Source organism: Falco cherrug, chromosome 8 (assembly GCF_023634085.1).
Source record: "Falco cherrug isolate bFalChe1 chromosome 8, bFalChe1.pri, whole genome shotgun sequence".
In the NCBI taxonomy this organism is placed as follows: Eukaryota; Metazoa; Chordata; class Aves; order Falconiformes; family Falconidae; genus Falco; species Falco cherrug.
In genome coordinates, this window is record NC_073704.1 from 19,796,977 (window position 1) to 19,819,068 (window position 22,092).

General features: G+C 45.3%; 1 protein-coding gene across 2 annotated transcripts in view; it reads left to right on the forward strand.

Moving 5' to 3' along the window:
• Positions 1–15,613: 15,613 nt before the first annotated feature.
• The window catches only part of SP3 (Sp3 transcription factor), a 37,012-nt gene continuing 30,533 nt past the window's right edge, over positions 15,614–22,092 (forward strand). For both annotated transcript variants that reach the window (XM_055719428.1, XM_055719429.1), the window contains exons 1-3: positions 15,614–16,508; positions 16,832–16,956; positions 17,135–17,251. In XM_055719428.1, coding sequence (XP_055575403.1) covers positions 16,502–16,508; positions 16,832–16,956; positions 17,135–17,251 — 249 coding nt within the window. In that variant the 5' untranslated portion in view covers positions 15,614–16,501. The remainder of the gene's footprint in view (positions 16,509–16,831; positions 16,957–17,134; positions 17,252–22,092) is intronic.

The following is a 22,092-nucleotide window of genomic DNA, read 5'->3' on the forward strand; positions in this document are numbered from 1 at the left end:
ACAAACTGTGTAGTGTTCTAATAGCTACTTGCAAAGTTCTTCTTTATTTGGGAGCAATTTGTATCACATCTGTATAACTTTTAACGTTTAATATTAAAACATCTTGAGGGGATTTAAAAGATTTTTTTTCTCCCTCTGTTGCTTTTTGTGATGAGTCAGAAAATAGTTTTGATGCCCCTTTGGCCTCTGATTTTCTTGACCCCCAGCTGTTGTCCTGCAGCTGTAACAGACACACTGCATCTCCTGGGGTCTCACTGGCAGCACAAGGGGAAAATAGCCCTCAGCAAAATTCCATGGAACACATGCTGTGCTCCATGTGTGAAGCTGGTGGATCAAAGATGGAAACTAGGAGTATGTGGGTTTTGGTTGTTTGTGGGTTGGTTTTTTTTTTCAGTTCCTGCAGGGGGGTCAGACTTGCCTTAACTAGATTTACCTTCTAGAAACCCAGTATCAATGTGGAAGAATTCTGGGTCTTCCTGTTTCCTCAATGTCCGGATTGTATTTATCAACTCTTTAATAAAAGGATACCTACCAAAATGAATATGCTAAACGTTGCAAGGCAGAAGCGATCAGCTGGCCAGCGTCTAAGGGTTGTATTTGTATTCGTGTCTCAGAACCGCGAGCGTAATAATGTTCAGGTACTCAGGCAGAGCAGCAGCATGGGCAGACTGTCAGCGCTCCGACCCCAGAAGCGGTAAGTGTTTGCTTTCCCTCCTCCCCTCTATTTTTTTCCTTCATTCAACCAAGCAGCATAACCACCCAGAGCTGCAGAACTTAAGTGCTATTTTGCCACAGATGCACACAACCCAGAGCACAGGCTTTTCTGGTATATACATTGCATCTCGTTATTATGACACTCCTAATCTATTCCTAAGTGGGCTACTCCCAGTGAACGGCTGCTGTTTTCTTAGGGCTCAGTTCATACTGTGGTTAAACATTACGCAACAGATGAACTGTCCATTTACTTGTGCAGCCTTCAGTTTTGGCCTGAATAGTGGCTTAAATACGGTTAGTCTTTACACACGAGGGAAAGAAATGCCAAGGCAATGTTATTGGCAAGTCAGAGAGCTGTTGAGATGAGCTGGGACCTCTGAATGTTCAAGCAAATGTGCATCAAAATACAGTGCTTTACACACCTTGTGTTGCAACAGCAAAGGGTATTTGCTCTAGGGTTGCTGTTTCCTGGGAATGTTGAGCCTTAACAGGATTCTGGGCAGCTTTGTTGGGAAGGAGCAAAGGAGCCCAGCTGGGACCACCAGCTCTGAAGGGTTTGGACCCCCACAGCAAAGCCTCCATCAGCTCAAAACACCCGACTCCTCTCCTGGAGGAGACTGTGCAGAATTGGAAGAAGAACTAGAAGGAGAAGCTGTACCCCTACTTGAAGAGTAGGGAAGGACGTCAAGGACACACATCTGAAAAGACAGAAGTCTAAGCAGGGCTGGCACACAAGGTGGGTGACTGCAGCTTCGGGCTACCGATACACAGCTGGTTTGTGCTGCATAACAGCTCGCTCAGGGCTTCAGCATGGAAACAAACGCCTGCTGAAAACAGACTTGTGTCAAATGCACAGGTGGTGGATGGAGTGAGTAAGGTGAGAAAAACATGGAGATAGGTGAGAAAAACATGGAGAGATCAGCCACAGCGGAAGCAGACCAGAAACTGGGTAGAACTGGAAAAGAGACAAAGGGAGGGAGAGCTATCCCTCTTTTTTTAGTATCATAAAACTACTTAGGTTGGAAAAGATCTCAGATTGAGTCCAGCCACTAATCTAGCACTGCCAAGTCCATCACTGAACGGTGTCCCTAAGTGTCACATCTATACATCTATTAAATACCTCCAGGGATGGTGACTCCACCACCTCCCTGGGCAGCCTGTTCCAATGCTTGACAAGCCTTTTGGTGGGGAAATTTTTCCTAACATCAAATCTAAACCTCCCTGGCGCAACCTGAGGCCATTTCTTCTTGTCCTATCACTTGTTACTTGGGAGAAGAGACCGATCCCCACCTGCCCGCACCCTCCCTTCAGGTAGCTGCATTGAGCGGTAAGGTCTCCCCCGAGTCTCCTCTCCAGGCTAAACAACCCCAGCAGTTCCCTCAGCTGCTCCTCATAAGACTTGTGCTCCAGACCCTTCACCAGCTTCATTGTCCTTCTCTAGACATGCTCCAGCACCTCTATGTCCCTCTTGCAGTGAGGGGCCCAAAACTGACCCCAGGATTCGAGGTGTGGCCTCACTGGTGCAGAGTACATGGGGACAATCACTGCTTAGTCCTGCTGCACACAGTTTTTGGGACTGAAACAACTGTCCAGTGTAAGCACTGCATCAGAAACACTTTTTTCTTGTTTGTGTGAAAGAGACTGGAATGTTTTTTAGATCAAGAACTGCCACTAAAATGCAAGCCTGCTTCCTGGAATGGAAAAAGGGAGACATACAGCAAGAAGGCGGCTAAAAAGCAGCAGGAGGAAGGACTTTATCCTTCTGAACATCTTTAACCTTTTCCTGGGAACTACTTTTCCCAGCGGAAGGCTCTATCATGTAAACCATGCAAATTGTTTTTTTGTATCACAATTTCACTTCAAACGTAAAAACAAACGTGCTGCTCTGGGCTCCTTCTGGGCTTCTTGGGCAAGTGTGTGTGCCTAAGGCACGTACCGCTGCCTCACCCGCTGCCCTGCAATGCTCGGCGTTGCAAGAGCAGCCAGAGAGCAACTGGGCAGAAAGGCAAGGGGCTGCAGGGACACTGGGTGCCTAGGTCTGGAGCCCTGCTGGGAGGGGAGGAGCTGGTAATGCTATTTTGGGACAGACCATTTCTGTGACAATCAGATACGATGACAGAGAGAAGCAGCAACTGTGAGACCCACAGTGCATCTGAAGAAGGGAATGTTAATGTCTTTGTTTTGGTTACTTTTAGTATCTTCCTGTTCTTAACAATGGTCCTACGGCATGCCCCTTCCTACATGCAAACAGGCTGCTTGACCGCAGGTGTGCCAGCGCCAGCGTAGTCTGTCACATAGCTGGTGGTGTACATGTGTCTCTGTGTGTGTGTGTGAGAATAAATACCCCCTGGCCCTGGAGGAGTTTGGTTGTATCTTGTTCACCTGCCTGGGTGAGTAAAGTGAAGGTTCCTATGGCCACCAGGTCAGGCTGTTGGGGTATTTTGATTTAATCACATCTCATATATGGCAAGGGGTATCATTGTATTTTTCAGCTTTGCTTTTTCCAACAGTTTTAGATACCTCATGTGGGGAAAGTAGTATCTTTTAAAGAATACATTCTATATTTGGTAATGATTCGAGGCACGAATGTGTCTGAAGGAGAAAGGCTTTTCAAGCAGCATGCTGCTGGCTCAAAGGTTCCTCAACAAATTCTGCCGGGCTCTGCCTCTGAGCCGGGCTGCCCTCTCACCAGCCTGAGCCTTGAGGGATCAATTCGGGAACTGCTTGAGACTCTGCACGATATTCTTCAATGGCCCCTTTCTTCTCTGGAAGAAAGATACGGGGAAATGTCAGAGAGAATTAACAACTTAGATGGGCAGGTGGCAAGGCTTGAAAACCATACAGAGGTGACAGAGAGAGGAGCACTGTCCCTCAACAAAACAGTTACTAATACTGCACAAGTGGACTTGGAAAAATTGGGTTCTTTTTGTTTGTTTGTTTGTTTTGGTTTTTTTTTAAGGACAGCACAATCTTTTTTTTAAAAAAAAAAAAAAAAAAAGTGGAAAACCAGATCTAACTAATCTCTAGCCAGTATCTTGGCGATAGTGCTAATGGGCAAAATGTTGGGAATGGCTTCTATTAACATCCAGGCTGAAAAGGTCAAACTGGCTATAATGCCCAGGGCCTGTAATGATACGCTTTCTACGCACAGGCATGTGTGAAATGGTCCAAAGCAGAGAGCCTCGGCCAGGTGGCGGCAGGATCTGTGTGGCTTTGCAGGATTCCCTGCCTGGACACTAAAGCACCCAAGAGGACCAAGTTCCTGCTGGATTCAGAGCCGCTCCCACCATTAATGACTTGTTTTCCTTCTGCATAACTACAGGTGCACGGAGCAGGCAGAACCCCTGCTGCTTGCCAGGGACGTTTGCTGATGCTGTGTGCCAGCACTTTGCAAATTGTGAAGGCATGTGTATGTGGGAAACCTACAACAGGAAGGAAAAATGTTTTCCAAAGAATAGAATGGAGTAGTAGTCAAATAATTAGGCTCTTACTCAAAGCAGAGGACAAGGAAGAATGTTGCTCCATTATTCTTCTTTGAGGTGGAAAGATGGTGAAAGGGAGGATGGTTTGGGATTAAAAAAATGGGAGTTTATTTCTTGGTTCTGCCATAAGACTTCATGTGTGACCTCTGGCAAGGCTCTCGATACTCCTGCATTCATGTCTGTGAAATGGGGATAATCTCTTCCATGATCAAGAGATTTTATGAGGAGAACATCCTCAACAGACCGAGTCCTCTGACAGGGAGGTAGAGTGGTATTGGAGGGAGTTGTCTGATTTCCTTCTGTAACAGGCATCACTGAATTAGATTAGCAACAAGCCAGGATTTCAAACAGTTTTGGAGTTGAAGTGTGTTGGTATCCAACAAAGAGCAAATGTTTTATATTGGGAGACAAGGATGTTTTGTTTCTCACAGTGTAAACATGAAAATATTTGTCTTTGTAGATTAGCTGCAGCAATGAAAATACTTTGTGTAGTCAGTAGTTGGAGGTTCCCAGAGTCTGTTAATACATCCCAAATGGTCTGGTACAGACTGGAAGAGGGAGTTGCATTATACATGATACTGGGCAGGTCGAGGCTATTTTGCACAGGATACAGCAGGTTATGTTGTCTGTGAAGTCACCCCTCTCCTTTTAATCATCATACTGACGCCCTGCATATCAGATGTGGGTAAACAGCAGACTGATGGGGAAATGGGAGAAAGGAGCATCAGCTCCTGTTGTCAGCTGCCTCTCACTTCTGATGCATGAGTGGCTGCCTCCCTGCCCCGTAGGAAACCATTAACATCCTTTTGTTCCTATTGATTTCTATTCCACAAAAGTAATACCTAACTTACGCTTTTTACAGAAGCCAAATTGAGGCTTTTGATGCCGATTTTGACCAATAACTTTCTTCTCCTTATGGAAAGCCCAAAGGCAGATTACAGTTTCACAGATCGTTTGGAAACCCCTAAAAGTGTTTTGGTGGGGTGCCCTTTTTTCTGTGGCCTTCAGAAACCTGCTTCCCAGCCTGCCTCCTTTGATGCCTGAAAATCATGGGAATAAGGAAATGTTTTCCGAGTACAACACTTCCAACTAGGAGCATTATCAGGAATTACAGAACTGTGAGGGCCTGGGTCCCAGAAACTCAGAAATTGAGCCATATGTGTTAACTTCTAGTTCATGCAGAGTCCCACTGCCCTGGGGCCTTGACTGCTAGGGAACAGTAAATAAGAATAACACAGCTTTTTTCCTCTGGCCTAGAATTAACTTGCTGATTTAATTGACCTGTTTTATTGCAGATGCTTATGTTGAATTGTCCTACTATGGGAATTATCATTCATCCAGGAAATAAAATTGCTCCAATGACTAACTTGAGTGTCACAAAAAAAAAGGTAAGGGTACCGACAAATTTCTAAGGTTTTATGATACTGTTCCCTTAGGCTGTTAAAGTGGAAGTCAGACTGTTACATACTTACTTATTTGACAACCATGCTATTCTAAGTTCTTCTCTATATCCTTCAGTAATGAATGACAGAGCACAAAAAGAAGGCTGCTTCTCTAACTTTAGATGAGTGTAGGAAACACTGGGATAATGTACTGAAGAGAATGGGTATTTATTTTCCCATAAAAGTGCAAAATGCAGCTAGTTTAGAAGACTGTAACTTGATTTTATTGCTCCAAGACTTGGAAGATTCTTATTACTGTGCCTGGTCATTATTATTCTCTTAGCAATGAAAGATTTTAAAAAAAAAAATATTAAAAATATCTCAGGCTAACCTCACATGTAGCAGCAATAATAATAACAATGCCACACACATCCTTTTGTCACACTGTGACAAGAATGGGCATTTCCGTTTTTCCGTTAACCTTTTTGGGAAGAAGAGGGGAATAGCAGGATTTGGCTGCTGAATTCTTTCATTATCTCTTGTTCCTTTGTGTGGGGTATGAAGGACTGTGAATCAGAGCACGGCTAGATATGGCTACAGGCATCCAAGGCAGCCTAGGTCCATTGATTGCCTCGGCACCTATGAGCAAGATTGCTGCGCTTGACAGCCAAGTTTCCTTGCTACACAACGTGAATAGAAAGTTCCTGGATTATATTTTCAGAGATGTGAACGTGCCTAGCAAAGGGGGGTCTGAAGTGTACAGTGCAGAAGAGAGGTACAGATAAAAGATGAGTTACTGTGACTAGGACATAAAAAGGCAGGCAGCCACCTGGGGGGGCTGTGAATGTTGGAGTACCAGAGTTTGTTCCTGGATGTGTGGCAGACAGGTGATGAACATGCAACCCTGGGGTGAAGCAAACAATCCTTGTCAAACACACCCGAGCTATGAAAAAGGAGGGAAATGTGACCCAGACAAGCACTGCAGCGGGTAAGTGTCTTGAAGATGGTGTGTTTATTGGTACATTATGCAGCACCTGGTTTGGACTCTCTCTCTTTCACTTTTCCTTTAACATCCAAGTGTGATGCCAAAGACACGTGGCACTGGCATATGTGTCTGTAGCAGATCAGCAGAGCTGAGGACCCTGCAATGCACCAGCAAGGGGCAACAGCGCCAAGAAGGCTGACTTACTCCTTCCTCCAGCTGTGTCTTCTGCATGGATACCACACCTGTATTCCTGAACAATCAGTGAAGTCAACAGACCCAAGATGTGTGTCCCTCACCAAACTTTTGAGAATGGTAAGATCCTTGGACATCAGTGATGTGACAGGTTAGGAAGTGGGATGAAAGGCTTTTTTAACAGCATTGGCTCTTGCTAACTTAAAACAAGACCAAAGTCCAGGCTGCCAGGACATGGAGTTTTTCTCCAGTTTCCAGGGTCTGAGAACCTGAAGATGCTGTTTTCTCTTTGTCTGGTGTGCTGCATGTGGATACTGGTGAGAATACCCCACCGAGTCTTTAAGAACAAATTCTGGTCCTTCCTTTCATCTTGGGTTTTAGCTCATCAGGTTTGAGAAATCTGTATGGAAAAAAATATAATCTTTTCTTCCCAAACTCAAAGAGCAAAAATTGAGTATGTCATCTTCAGGGCTAGACAGCGATGGATCAGAAATCCGGCACAAACCAGTAGTCTCATGAGCTACAGGTCTGATAGGGCTTGGTTTCCCTTGGGCGATCTCTTGTTTGGGTTCTCCTAGGTCTAGTATCTGAAACCCCTGACTGCAGCTTTTCCTGTGGGTGGGTATTCATAACAACTTTCATCTCTGCAGCTTTCTTGGTGTTTAATAAGGGTTTAACTGCATTGGGTCTCCCGTCTTTTACTTGGCAGCCTGTTTTTATGAAATGTATGGGAATGTAACATTTTTAGCCTTTTATTGCTCTGTCAGATGTGGTTAAAATTGGCTACTGTTTGTTCTTGTTCCCTCTCTTTCTCTTGCACAACATGCAAGTATGTACATGCACGCATGTGTGCACACATGCGCGCACACACACACACAGAGATTTATTATACATATGAAGAGATAATGATCTCCAAACCCTTTTAATTTCTGTAGGAATCCAGGCTAGGAAAAGAAGTATTGTAATGCTTTTTCTTTGGGAGAGGAAAAGGAGGATGAACCAATTTTTTTTTTTTTTTTTCTGTGCAACGGACAGAATATTCAATTACCACTCTGTTTAAACATAACATGTGCTGCTGAAAATCTGGCATTAGTATTGTAAAATTAAAAGATGTAGTGGGATCCTCATCCTAGAACCGCATACTCGTTGCTTACGCAGAGCATGCGTGCCTCACCTCCAGTGCCTGAGTGGTCCTGCTGAGACTGCTGCAAGGTACAGGGAACATAGGCTTGCCGTGAGATCCGGCCTCCATTACATCTTTTGGAGTTTTGCCACAGCAAGGAAGGTATTTTACCCTTCATTTGTAAGTAATTAAGATGATCTGAGTTTTCCAACTTAGTGAAAATAAACTAATAGCAATGATCCACTTCAATAATTCAGGTATTAATTGACACAAGAGAGAGAAACAATACGTTAAAAAATAATTAACTTTCGTTAATTAATTTTTAGAAATAGGAAGGACACCTGCAGCAAGTGCAAACGTTTGCAAGTATCATTAGATTAGGAAGGCTGTGCAGTAATTTTGAAATGAAAACAGGTCAAAAGGACCAAGAGTGATCTGCAGCATGGTCTGAGAAGTAGTGTGAACTATGTGATTACTAGTAAGCTGCAGAAAAGGTGATGAAGATGTACATTTTTTAAAGATGTCTAATGTCTGTGGAAGCCAGAGGTTAATTAGCAGTTAAAAAAATGTCTGTTGTTGTTTGTCAGCACCATCACTGTGTTAATTATTGTAATTTTCAAGCCTCAAATGTGCCTCTTTCAGACTTAAGCTGAAATAGACTGATGATTCTTTTACTGAGGCATTTCTTAGATGAATTTTAATCACTGCCTTCCCCCCCGAAAACAGTTTTTTCTATGACCAGCCAAGAATTGTAAAATCTCACTCAGTTTTCTTTTCCTTAGCATTTGTGATGCAATTCCACTTATCTGTGGTATCGCAGAATGGTAAGGTGAACATGTTACCATGGTCTTGCCCAGATTTTAAATTGGGCAAACACAGACACAGAAAAACCTGAAATGAATCCCAGAACTTTCCACCTCCTCTTTTAAAGTTAATAAGTAGAATGGCATACACCTCATTTGTTCCGTTGCTCTTAATGCTTTTGCCTACTTAAATGAAATTATGCTTGTAGGAAAAGCCGCAAAGGCTTTATGTGCCACCATGGACACGCCAGAACTCTGTTCCCACAACCGGGGTACCTCAGAGGGGAGTGAGAGTGGATCAGGCACCTCGGGGGCATCCAAGCCAGCCAGTCTAGAGTCCCCTACTGCCAGCTGAAACAAAATGCTGAGAACTGCTGCAAGGTCAGGTTGCTCCTGCAAACACCTCCTGGGAAGGTTCTCCTGCCACACATGGCCCTCAGCCCTCTTCTGGAAGTCGCTGCCCACAACTCCTCTTTAATAAAAAAGAGCCTGTCAAGGGTTTGTTGTTGTGCTGGGGTTTTTTTTAAAAAACAAAAAACCTCCCTCACCTAAAGATACCTACGAATTTAGAGCTGTCATCCAGGTTTACAAATCTCCTTAAGTAGACATACATTTGATCCCTTGCTGCTCAGACCACCTTAACCCTGTGGCCTTTAGGCTGCTGGAAGGAGGCTTGCCAGCGGAGCAGGGATGTGGTTTGGACTGCAGCCCCAGCCTTCCTTCTCCTAGAGGGAGCCACGGAGTCCTGCTTGCTCTTGCTCTGGTAATGGGAATTCCTTCCGAGATTCCTAAAAATAAGTCACTTCACCCCTCTAAAAATATTTCTTTTCAGAATATGTTAACTCCTGCTATCACGTTTTCAATTTTTCAGTAAACATATGTGCATGTATGTAATTTGCCAGTCTCTTTCATTTCCACAATGCCCTACTTTTTCTATCAGTACTATTAAAAGTAAAATGCCAAACTGGGAGAAAGACAGAATAACGCTAGACAAGAGTACGTAACAAGACACATTGTTTTTTCTTGCAGATGAACTTATCTATGTATCTAATTATTTCCATTCCCATTTTGTGACTGGCTATGGAGAAGGATCCTTAGATGCCATATTACTGATTCTGCGTGTCATGGTTATGCACTTCTTCCTCTCAGCAATTTTTCTAACCTTACCTAAAGGATCTATGATTTTTTCAATTATTACTATAATTAAACTGTATCTGTTGTGATGACCTTGAAGGGTAGGAATTCAACATAAACAAAGAGGATACGGAAGGGGCCCAAAGGCAGTAACTTTTAGGAAGCTTGAAAAAGAGATACTTATTTCTCATTTAAGCGAGGTGAAATGAAAGAGCTGTCTACAGTGATTTACCTGCTAAAGGGGAAGTTTGCAGCTATGTATGTGTCTGCTTTTTCTTGCCACCTCTCTCCAAATGAGAGAGATCGGATGAATTTGTTTTCTCTTTGTAAGAAACAAGATTTTCTTAATGAAAAAAGTTCTTACTTAGATGGAATAAGTTGCCAATTGAATAAAACCCACGTAAATTTTACAGGGAAGATATAACTAATATACTCTTTATTTATTTGTATACACAACTAAACACAAAACAATACAATTAATGGGAAAAAAACCTTGTGCAAGTACACTGAAATTCTTCCCCTCTTAGTCACGTAGTCTAGCATGAGAAAGAAAACCCAGCAGAATTAGTTTTCTCTAACATGTTATTAAGGAAAGAGCCTGTTTACCAGTTAAATATCAAGATGTCCCCATGGAATTTGACAATTTGCAAAATATACAAAAATATATCACCCAGGGAGAGTTGCAGCTGTAACAAATGAGGAAGAATTTCTGACTAAAAAGGAACATGACTTATTTTGCCTCAATTGCTTAAAAAAATTCATAAATACAATGACTAGGCTAGAAACAATGTTCCAGTGGACTGTCCTCACATACTGGCACGTGTAGAGCTTGGGCAGACTTTCTGTTGGCCCCATTCCTTGAAGATCTGTCATCTGTATTGGTGAAGAGTCACAGCCTTTAGATTTGTGCGCAGACTGGGCTGTTAGCCTACTTACTCAGACGCTCTTCCTCTTACTGTGGCTAGGTTGCATATCTCAGACCTCCAGTCAAGTGCAGAAAGTGTCTGGAGCTGGCATGTTCCTGCTGTGACTGCAGCGCTGCCCGTTAGTTCACTAGGCCTTTCTTTATCCCATGAGCAGCTTACACTGGACATGACCAGTTCAGTGGAATCAAATGTCTCCCTGCTAACAGCTGGATCCAGGTACCAGAGATTTCTTTGACTTCCTTTAGTGGAGCTGTTTCAGGCAGAAACTAGTATTTTTAGAATTGCTTTTCCATTTAAAACAGAAAAATTGCTCTTCTACAACCCAGTTTCACTTATAATACATATTGCCTTTTATATCATTACACTTGGATAGCATCGTATTTGTGCAGCAGACTATACAAATGCCTTCGTATTTCAGATGCTCTCGAGTACTGTTTGTGCTCTAGAGGCTAGAAATCCCAGGCTAGTGCCAGGCACTTTACACAAACATAGCCAAAAGCAAGTTCCAGTGCAGTCTAGCAAGCTTGACACCCTGAATTAATCTACTTGCTGCTGCTGAAGGGAGTCTTACCTCTCCTCATCTGCTCCCACCCATGGAGCCCGGTCCCCCGCTGTGTCTAGTTTGACTCAATTTAGCTTGCAATGTGGGGAACAGTACTTTTGCGGGGTTTGTTTTCCGGCAGTTGAGTAAGTTGATTAAATTATGGTGAGGTCAATGAGCTATTAGGTTGGCTCAGCTGCTTCTGGTCAAACCACACCCACTGCTCAAGCCTGCTCCCGCCTTGCAAAATTTGTGCTCTCATAGCCACTCATCTCGGAATAGGGAAGTGCTTTCTGGGGGATGACAACATGATGCCTGCCCACACCTTTCTCTGACCACTGCTGCTTCCTTGCTGATTTTACACCAGGTAAGGACTAATTTCTGTTATTTCTAAAAGGATGAACTCAAGTCATGCAACCATCTCCAACTGCTATGGGCTGATGCAAGAAACCTCACAGATCAAACTCCTGTCAGTCCTGCCCTATGTAAAGATCTCCCAGTATCCTTGGGCAAATAGGCACATAGGTGACGCAGAAATGAAGAGTGCAATGGCCAGGGCTAGCAGCTAGTTTATTTTTCCTGTTTCCTGAGACTTAACAAATTGGAAAGGAAGACAGAAATTCATAATGAAGTTGAATTCTTGTAAGTTGAATAGGTCTCATTCAGAAACTTGTAATTATCTTGGCTTTTGTACTACCAAGTAAATGTTTGGCACCTAGAAACCAAAACATATGGCCCTCCAGGTTCTACTGAAATTTTGAACAGATGACTAAATTAAAAGGTACCTCAAATTTAAAAGAATACCTCCTCTGAATTGTTGTCCTAGTTGCTTTTTCAACCATGAGATTTACAAATAATTCTGTTTGTTGCCCCTTCAGTAAAGACTGCATTTTAAGGTTGAATCGAATCCCTACTGATTCTTCGATGACATTTAATACCCAGCCTTTCAAATTAAAGTAACCTGAATCTGCGTTTTCCCAGTGGTATGGAACACACCACCGCAGAATGTGTTCCTGCCCGTCTTGTCCAGTTGCATTCTGGGCTTGGCATGGCAACACCACCACTCTACAGAGGAATAGAGTAACATGGATGTGAAAACTGAACCGGACCACATACCAACGACCCTTAAATAATATGTTCCTTTAAATAAACACAGGGTCAGCAACAGAAAGGGCTACAAAAGACAGAAATAATATGTTTTTAAGTTAGAAGTTTCAAAGGAGTATATAGACAGAAAAGACATTTCCAAGTGTAGCAGGCACTGTACTGGATGGAAGTTGTGTCAGGTGGTGCATTTCCTTCTGAATTTGTACTGAACCCATATCCTCACAGATACTGAGCTCCAAGACTTAAACCAAGGAGAGATAAAAGTTACAGTGACCAAATGCAGCATTAAGCTTACAACTGAACTACAGGGTCGATGTTAAGTTCTAGCGTTCTTTACATTTTACTTGATCTTTCAAAACCTTCCCTGAAGCTTCGTCTGAAGCTGTTAGGTGTCACTGCCTCTCCTGAACTCTACTGCTACTTACTGCAAAGGCAAAATAGCTGTGTTTTTCTATCTGGTGGAAGTAGTCTCATTATGTATAGACGAGTGTTGCTTTCTCTGCATCTACATAGCTCAAATTACAACACATAATTTTCAGCAGATGGATTGAGAACTCATCCTGGGACCTGCAGTTTACCACAAGCAGCCTAGAAGAGGCAAAGCTCTTTAATAACGAACGGGTCATGGTTAGTTTATTCAGATTACATACTGATACAGTACATCTGGTGGGTAATCTCAAGAAAGAGGAAACAATGGCTCCTCTAATTGGGCATGGAGCTCAATCTCAAAGGGGAAATCAACACAGTGCTAATTCAGCAGGAAGACCAACACCTAGCAGAACTTCCATCCAGTATGGATACAACGATGTTCCCGAGATATCCAGGACTTTTCTATTGAATTTTGCTGTTCACGTGTTCTTGATCTCCACTGGGACATGGTAAATAAACACATTTTATTATTATTGATCAGTTTAAATTTAACATTTCTGACCGAGTCTCTTCTTTACACCCCTTTTTCATAATAGCGGAACTTTTTTGCAACTTTCTTGTAATTTATCTATTTTTCAGAGTTATTTTTAATAGTCTATTAATATTCTATTATGGTTTGCTTTTTTATCTGAATTTAGAATTACCATCACAGTGTCCCCCTAATTTTAGGTACATGACTAGAAAAAGTGCTCCCCAACTAGTGTTGCGAAGCCTATTTACATCCAAGCTTTACTGCACTGAAAAACTCCTTAATGTTTAAAACCAATCTCATTATTGATATTTCAAATCCTTCTGTCCTAAAACATTGCAGTTATGTCCCAAGCCTGCAATCAGATCCATACAGGTAAACTACTCCATTGACATCATCTCACTGAAGTCACAGAGCTCTCAACATATATTTAATTACAAAAGAAAGACCATCTTTCATATTTGGTTCAAGTCCTAGACATTATCTTCCTAAAGCAAAACGCCATTGATGATAATTGGCAATACCATGCTAATCAGCAAGGGCCAAGTTTTTAATGTAATTCGCACCTTCCCAGCATACGAACAGGAAATATTTCTCTTATGCATCAATCTTTATACGAACCATTTCTAGGTTATCTGAAGCCCAAAGTCATCTGTAATAGCTCTGGTTCCAGGATGACAGGCTATCATATATTTCACTAACAACCTGTGATATTTGAAAAATAAATCACAGACTTTATACCAGGATTGGTTTTTTTTAGATACTATAGTAGTCTTATGGATTGTGATCTTGCATTTTCATTTTTCTCCTGAAATTTGCTTATGTATATAAACTGACTCATTTTAAAGGTTTTACTGGCTAAAAATTATTTCTGGCATTATTATATTATGTCAAAATAAATAGAAATTCTGTCCCTAGTTACAAGTTCTGCTTCTCTGAGTGTTCTGTTATTAAAATAAGAAAAGAATTGCAAAAAAGTATTTTCTTTTAAGATTTAATTTCCCAACAACTGATTCTAAAGTAGAATCACAAGAGACTATGGAAGTGAGGTTTGGGTTTTGGTTGTTTTTTGGTTTTTTGTTTTGTTTTAAAAAAAACGAGTTGTGATAAACAGCTCTGGGATTAATTTACTATTTATTATTAAAAGTCACCTGAAGGCACTCTCAACACACCAGCAAAAGTAAATGGGCTTAAAATAAGACTATACCTCACACAGTAAGAGCAGTCTTCTATGGACAGTAGAAGATATTGCAGTCTTCCTCATAACTTCCTGATACTAAATTCACATTTTCTCAGTCCATTTTTTTCCTGTTCTGTAATAGTTTCTAGGCTAAGCCTGGGCACTTACTGCAAGGTCATAGTCCTGGACTGATTAAAAAGCGCTATTTATCCTCTGCTCAGAGAGGCTCTTGAAAATCCTGACCGTGTTTCTAGGTTTCCTAGTTACTAACTTCTCCTGGGGTTTATCTGGGCAGCCTGTGCCCTCAACTACTTAGGACAGCTATGGACATACGAGACTAGGCTCCCTGTACCTCCTAGGTAATTCTCAGTGACAATCACATTACAGTTACTGGAAAGTAGGTTTGAGTTCTTCAGTCCAATACTTTTCAGCCTCATTCACAAACTCGCTGGAACACCAAACAGAAGGTAACTCAGAAAAATTCATTCATCTGGGGGCTTTACAAGCTAAGGGCCAAAATCGCCACCTCACCCTACGCATACCGGTCCTGCCGCCCTGCACATGCCTTTGGATGCAAGGACAGGCGGCCGTTCCCCTTCACCGGAACCCTCTGCAGGCCCCGTGGTGTAACAAAGAAACAGGTCCCACCAATAACCGTTTCTGTATCTTGTATATAATGTTTTAAACATATTTCCTGTCTTCGTTTAGCAACCCCAGGGCTCCAGCTTTCATTTGTGTTGCATAATGCGAGGGCCAGGGCAGCAAGCCGGTGGTGAGGGGAATCTCAGTAGCTCCCCTTAAGAGGGCTAAAATAAAACCTGCTGGCATAAACGCTCGATCCGTGCCAATGCTTGGCTCCCCGGCCCCGAGCACAGCACGTTGTCACCACCGACACTCCCGTCGGAAGGCCGGGTCGCCTTAAAATCTCACTTGCGGCCTGACTCTCCAGGGGTTTTGTTTCAGAGAGGAGGCAATGGCGCTTTTCAGCCTCGGCCCGCCGGGGCAGCCAGGTGCGAGCCCGCCGCAGCCAGCACGTTACGCAACGGCCGCGGGCCGGCCACCGAGGCGTGGCGCCGGGCCGGGACGCGCCGCCAGCCAGGGGCCGCCGCTGACCCCAGCCCCCGTCCCGCACCGGGGGGCGGCCGCCAGCCACGGCCTGCCCGGGCGGCCGGCTCCCCTGGGGCAGGCGCGCCGACATTTTAGCGCCGGCGGGGACAAAGCGCGGCGGCAGCGCTGGCGGCGGGCAGGGCTCTGCGCGGCCTCCCCCCCGGAGCCGCGGCTGTCGCCACTCGTGAGTGATACCCCCGCCAGGGAGATTTCAAACGAGCGCGGCTCCAGCCCGGCGCCTCCCGGGCACAGGCGCACCGCGCCGCCTGCGCGGCGGGGGAACGGGGGGGGGGCGGGGGAGCGCGCCGCCGCGCAGCTGTGCCTCTGCGCTGACCCCTGCGGCGCGGGCGGGCGGCCAGGCCCCGGCGACCGCGTCGCCCCGGCGCAGTGGCGGCGGCGGGGTAGCGCGGCGGCTGGGCCGCCTCCCCGCGGCGCGGGGGCCGCGCGGGCCCGGGCCGGAGCAGGCCGCGGGCTCTCGGCGGGTCCCGCTCATTGTTCCTCGCACAAGCCCTGGCAAACAGGAAGCCGCCTCGGCATGGGGCGCCCCCACCGCCCCTGGCGGGTGACTGGCAGGCCCGGCGGCCAGTGCGAGCGACGGCGGCGGCGAAGCGCAGCCAATGAGCGCGCGCGCGCGCGGGCGTAGGCGGGAGTTCCGGGCTGGCAGGCGGGCGGGCGGGCGGCGGTGTCGGCCGGGCCCCCTCTCCCGCTGCAAGCCCCACCTTTCGGCTTTCCCGCACCGTCAATCAAAATAGGAAAAAAAACCCCGGAGTAGGCTCGGGCCGCCGCCGCCGCTTCAGCCCGTGAGCACAATAAGCATGTCCCCGGCGGCAGCCGCCTAGCCCCAGCCAGCAGGGCCTGTGTGCGAGCCAGCCAGCCTGCCTGCCTGCCTCCCGCCCAGCCAGCCAGCCGGCCGCTCGCACTCACACCATGACCGGTACGTACGCACCGACCGAACCGCCCCGCGGGGCTCCCTGCTCCTGCTCCGGCCCTGCGCGTCCCCGCTCCGGCCCCGGAGCGTCCGTGTGCGAGCGAGGCGAGAGCGGCACTGAGAGCAGCAGCAGGAGGAGCAGGGGGAGGAGGGAGAAGAGGGGCAGGGGCAGCAGCACGGGGAGGAGGAGGAGGAGGAGGAGGAGGGCTCCGTGCGGGAGGGCGGGGGGAGCGCTGGGGTTAGGGGGGGGGGGAGGGAGGGAGGGAGAGGGAGGGGGGTGATCGCTCCCGTCAGTGACTCTCCCCTCCCCCTCCCCGCTGTGCCCGCAGCTCCCGAGAAGCCCGTGAAACAAGAGGAAATGGCTGCCTTAGACGTGGACAGCAGCAGCCACAGCGAATATCTCCAGCACGGCAACGGCGCCGCCTCGGCCTCCGCCGGGGCGGCCGCCCCCCAGGTAAGCGCAGGCCCGGCCGGGCCCCTTCCCCCCCTCCCCCGGGTGACACGTTGTGAGCGGGTGCGGGAGCCGGTGCCGCCGCCGCCGCTTCCTGTGTGCGCGTCTGCGAGGAGCCCGGTCGCTGTCCCGCACTAACCGCCACCCACTTTCTCTCCCTGAACCCGCCCATTGTGGGTAGGACGCTCAGCCGTCACCGCTCGCTCTGCTGGCGGCCACCTGCAGCAAGATCGGCCCGCCGTCGCCGGAGGAGGATGAGGCCGCCGCCGCCGCCGCTGCCTCTCACTCTGCCGGAGCGGTGAGTGCCCGCCCCGCCGCTCTCGCACGGCCTGCCGGGGGGAGAGACAGCACAGCCAGCCAGCCCGCCCGCCCGGGGGGAGGGACGGGACACGCGGCACTGCCCGCCCGGGGGGAGGGACGATAGCAGGGCCGACCTGCCAGGAGAGGGGTCCCCGGGCTCCCCTGCCTCTCCAGGAGGAGCCGGGCTCCCGGGAGGAGGAGGGAGCCTAGCTCCCCCCTCCCCCGCCATTGGGAGCGGCGCCTTCATTTACTTTCAAAAACGGGGGGGAGGCGGGAAACCTCCCTCCCCCGGCTCTGGCACCGGAGCGGCTCGCTCGGCACCCGGCGAGGCTGGGAGGCATCTCACCTCCACCTGAGCACACCCCCGGTATCCTCTCCTTAGCTCCCAGCCTGGAGCTGCGCACCCAGGCAGGAACACAAAATGAAGGCTGGCTGTAGGGAAGGATGTAGTTAGAAGTAAAATGGCTGTTTAGGAGCGAACGCGGTGGTGGAAAGCTGCTTCCTCTGTCGACGCTGTTTTTTCTAGGTGCAGTTATCGTGCAGTCCCTCGTATTGCAAACCTAATTTCTGTCCTCTCTCATGTGCTGTCGGCTCTGAAAGGAGCCTTGATGACCTTGTGACCTTGTGTGATGAGATGGATCTTGCAGACTAGAAATGTATTCTTGTTGAAGCGAGTTTAACAATCTCCATAACAAAAGCCTAATGGAAGCTCACATGTTCCTTAATCGGTCTAGCTAAACTCTCTTGTTGACATATGCTCATAAAAATAAGAGATGGTGCGTTTCTAAATAACTGATACCTAAAAATATCGGTATTTTAAAAGGGAGTTCCAAAATGTGTTTTAAAATGACATGATGAAGTCTTTTTTTGGCCTTAGTCTTAGATGAAGTCTTTTTTGGCCTTGGTCCTCGGGAGAGCACATATATTACATCTACAATTCTATTTATTTATGTATTTTTGCAAAAAAGTTTTAAAATGAGCAAAACCACCTTGTTTCTTGTTTGTTTGTTTGTAAATCTTGGTTTTTAAATTTCCTGTACAACCACCTTGTATGCTTTTAGGATTCTGCAAATAGAAAGAAAAAATGCAAAGCATTGCACTGGTGGACAAAGTGGCTTTGGCAAGCTTTTTAACAAGTGTCAAAAGGTTAATGTTAATGTTAAGTTCACTAAATACTTGACTGCTAAACTTTAAAATACTTTGCGTCTGTACATTTCATCTTACTTTACATAAAGGGAAGCTGAAGCGAAATAGTTGTCTAAGGTCACGCAGCAGGTTGCAGACTAATGACAGAGCTCGAAAATATATTAAGATTCTGACCCCCTTTCAAGTGTCTTTTTTGCGGAACACATTTATTAAGCAGTATGTTTTTAAAAATCTTTCCAGACGTTAAATGCCTGATACCTCTAAGATTTCACTGGTAATACCAGATACATACAGTGCTGAAAATTGGAATGTTGGATCTGTCTCTTGCATAAACATACACACTGAGAAATGAACAATGCTTAAATGATAGCTTGCTTTCCTATTTCTGCCTTAAGGTTCTTCTTGTTTTAAAGCTGGAATTGTGCATCTTGTGGATGGGTTGGTCACCGAGCATGAGCATTGCTAGGTCTGACAGGGTACTTGGGTGCTAGTACAGGACAAATGGTTCTTGATAGTTCAAAATGGACAAAGTGATTTTGAAATAGAACTTCTTTATTACTGTTAAATTCATCTGTTGTAATGTTTATTTATAAGGGGCTTTTCAGGGCAAGGCGGAAGCAATTCAAGAGAAGCCAAAATCTTAGTTAAAACAGAATATGAATATAAACTCACTACTTTTCATACATACAGCTAGGCCCCTCCTACATATCTGCTGTGAGTTAGCTTATAGCATTCTGGTAATTTTTACACTCTTACAACATAGCTCTTGAATGATTCAGAGTATTTAGGGTGGAAACTAAATATAAATTTTAGAAGATACTTACAGTAGCTGAACTAGACACTGGAGTTAAGATGACCTTAATAAAGGGAGGGAAAGGACTTAAGTCCCTGAAATATATTCCTTGTGAAAAACAGAATGCCAAAAGGGATTTAGTGCAATAAAGATATTTTTTTTTCTGGTCCTGTTAGTGTATCTTATCGGGGGGTGGAAGAAGGAAGAACTAAAAAGGTTTAAATTGGAAGTACCTCATAACTCATATGGAAAATGAAATCTATATGCCTGGACACAGGCATGTTGTCTTCCTGGGGTTTGTGATGCTCATCCCTTTCTCAGGAGTATAGCTGAATCAGTGTGATATTTGTGTATGGGTGATGGTGCCTAATGCAGTGATGGGGAGGCGGCCCTATCCCAGTATCTTCTATACCCAGATTGCAGTTCTGACTGCTGAACGTCTGGTAGAACTCTCAATCCATATAAATGGATAGTAGAAGTTAAACTAGGCATTTCCTTTTAGAAGCGTTTGAAGAGCTTGCATGTATAGGGGTAGTGATGCTGTGTTTTTCGGGTTATTTTGTTAATGCTTTACTGACATTTGCTTGGTAGGAACTGGCAGGGCTGGAGCCAGTATACTAGGCTAGCCAGTTATTGCATATTGCTCTCCTGGCTGAAATGGTATGCTGCAGCTGCTCCCCAAGGACCAGCAGTATGATTTAAAAGCAACAGCAACAACAAAACTCCCATAGGAACACAGGGAATATTGCATGTCTGGGATTTGGGGAAGAGCTGGAGCAAATCTGATTGTGTTTGCTGCAATCTAGTTGGCCCTGCTTTTAGCCCAGGGGTTGGGTCAAATGACCTTCAGAGGTCCTTCCCAACTGAAATTATTCTATGATTCTGTGTTGGTATCTGAATGCAAGCCTGCTGTTGAAGTGGATGCCACTTTATGCCAGTGAAAGTATTAGTGTGAAAATAAAAAGAGTAATGAAAGTGGCAACTGCTTGGTATGGAAAGCAAGTGAAAAAGGCTGTTGACAACTAAACTCAGCCCTCTCCTTCCTTCCATCCTGTCAATGAACTGGGCGGGCTGCCTGTAGTCCACAAGGTTTTCAGCTTGGCTGTGGATTCTAGTTAGAGCTGTATTTACTTTTGGATGACAAAGTACTAGCAGCCATTACTGCTGATGTCATCTATGTATGTTGATGGAGATTGCAGTCTTTTAGCTTAGGCTTTGACACAGTGATTTATTTGCCTACAATTACCTGACAGGTGCTTTGTGTTTTGCCTGCTGGTGTTTGGTTTTAATGTAGGTGGCCTTGAGTTTATGGCTTCCTTAGCTGAGAATCTTTTCCTCAGTTGCCATACTGCTGCATCCATGGTTGGTTCAAACACTTGCCATGGAAACTTCCCCTTGAATATTGCTGCCAGATGGTATGTGTTAAAGCCTTGCTGGGATGATATGACCTAGAATGACTGCTCGTATGTTTTGACTTCTCTGGATGGCTTTCTTTCTCTTGGGAATTTAAAGTCTGAGAAGTTTTAGTTTGGGTCTTGCTTTTTCATTGTTTGCCATTGACTAATAATTCTACTTTAAAGTTTCATGTTTAGGATTCTTTTTCGTCTAGTTATAAATATTCTATAGTTTCATTCCAGTTTAAACATCAGCAAAGATTTTAGCATTTGGTAAAAAGAAGCAAAGCAGAAGATGGCAGAGCTGTGCGTAGGGGAGAAGACAGAAGAGGAGGATTCTGAAATTTAGGTCAGAGTCTTGATGGTCAGTTATACGGTTGTCTCATGGTCAGATGACTGTTTAAGAAGCTACAAAGTTGAGATGATAATCAGTTATTTATGTTCTCTTCATTGCAATGCAAAGCTAAAGACACTGTCTTAACTATCATGCTCCAGGGGCCATTCTTGTGCTGGGCATGACTTGCATAGGTGAGGATACAGTGCAAGACTGATGTGAGGATGGGGTGGGAGGGCTGGAAGGCGGGTGAATTGTGAAAAGTGGCAGGCTGGCTGAGAAAGTCGAAGAATGGGAACTGTCAGAAGTGACTGCCCCAGTTGTAGTATGTAGTTGCATCTAGTGCACTGCAGGCTGCACTGATTCTTTAGTCTTAAAAAAAAAAAAGTGCAAAAAAAGCAGGGGGGAATGAATATTGCTTACCAACTATATGTGGAAAACATTTGGAGAGGTTAATAACTAGCAATGCGCGGGGAAGATGAGTATCGTTTCTCTGCTGTAGACAAAGCATTTGTATCTTTTACAAATAAAGGTTGAGTGTTGTAAAACTGCTTTGGCATATCTGGAGCTTTAGAATTTAGTTTCAGTGCTTCACGGAATTTAATGAAAATGTGGGATTCCAGTTTGTTTATGCTTCAGAACAGTGCTTCAACCATCTGAGATGCAAGTAGCTTAACCTCAGTTTAGGTGGAAATGGTAATAGTGCTGATAGGACAGAGAAGTATGAAGGCATTTTAAATTCCATGTTTTCTGCTAGGCAAAAATATGGATGAATGCCATGTGTCAGGGTTGTCCATACTTCTCAGTTCTCTGGCCTGTATGATGGTTTTGAGGAAGCTCAGAGTTACTCTGACATCTTTTTTCTCCTTTATGGATGATAATACAGCTTCCTGATGCTACATTTCTGGATGTGAACAGATGCACCAGAGTGTGTTCAGCCACCATAGAAAAGTCTGCCTGGTATTGTCTTGCTTCTCTGTTTTATACTTTTGCAGAACAGAGAAGTTTCAGGTTGAATGTAGTGCCTAAGTATATTTTTCCTGCTGCTGTCCAGAAGCTCACCTTTTAAAATGTTCTTTGATTTTTGCATTCCAATTATGTCTTCCTAGGGCTGGATCAGAACCAAGTGTAGAAGTTCTTTTACAGGTGCTTTAAGAATGTCCTTAAAAATT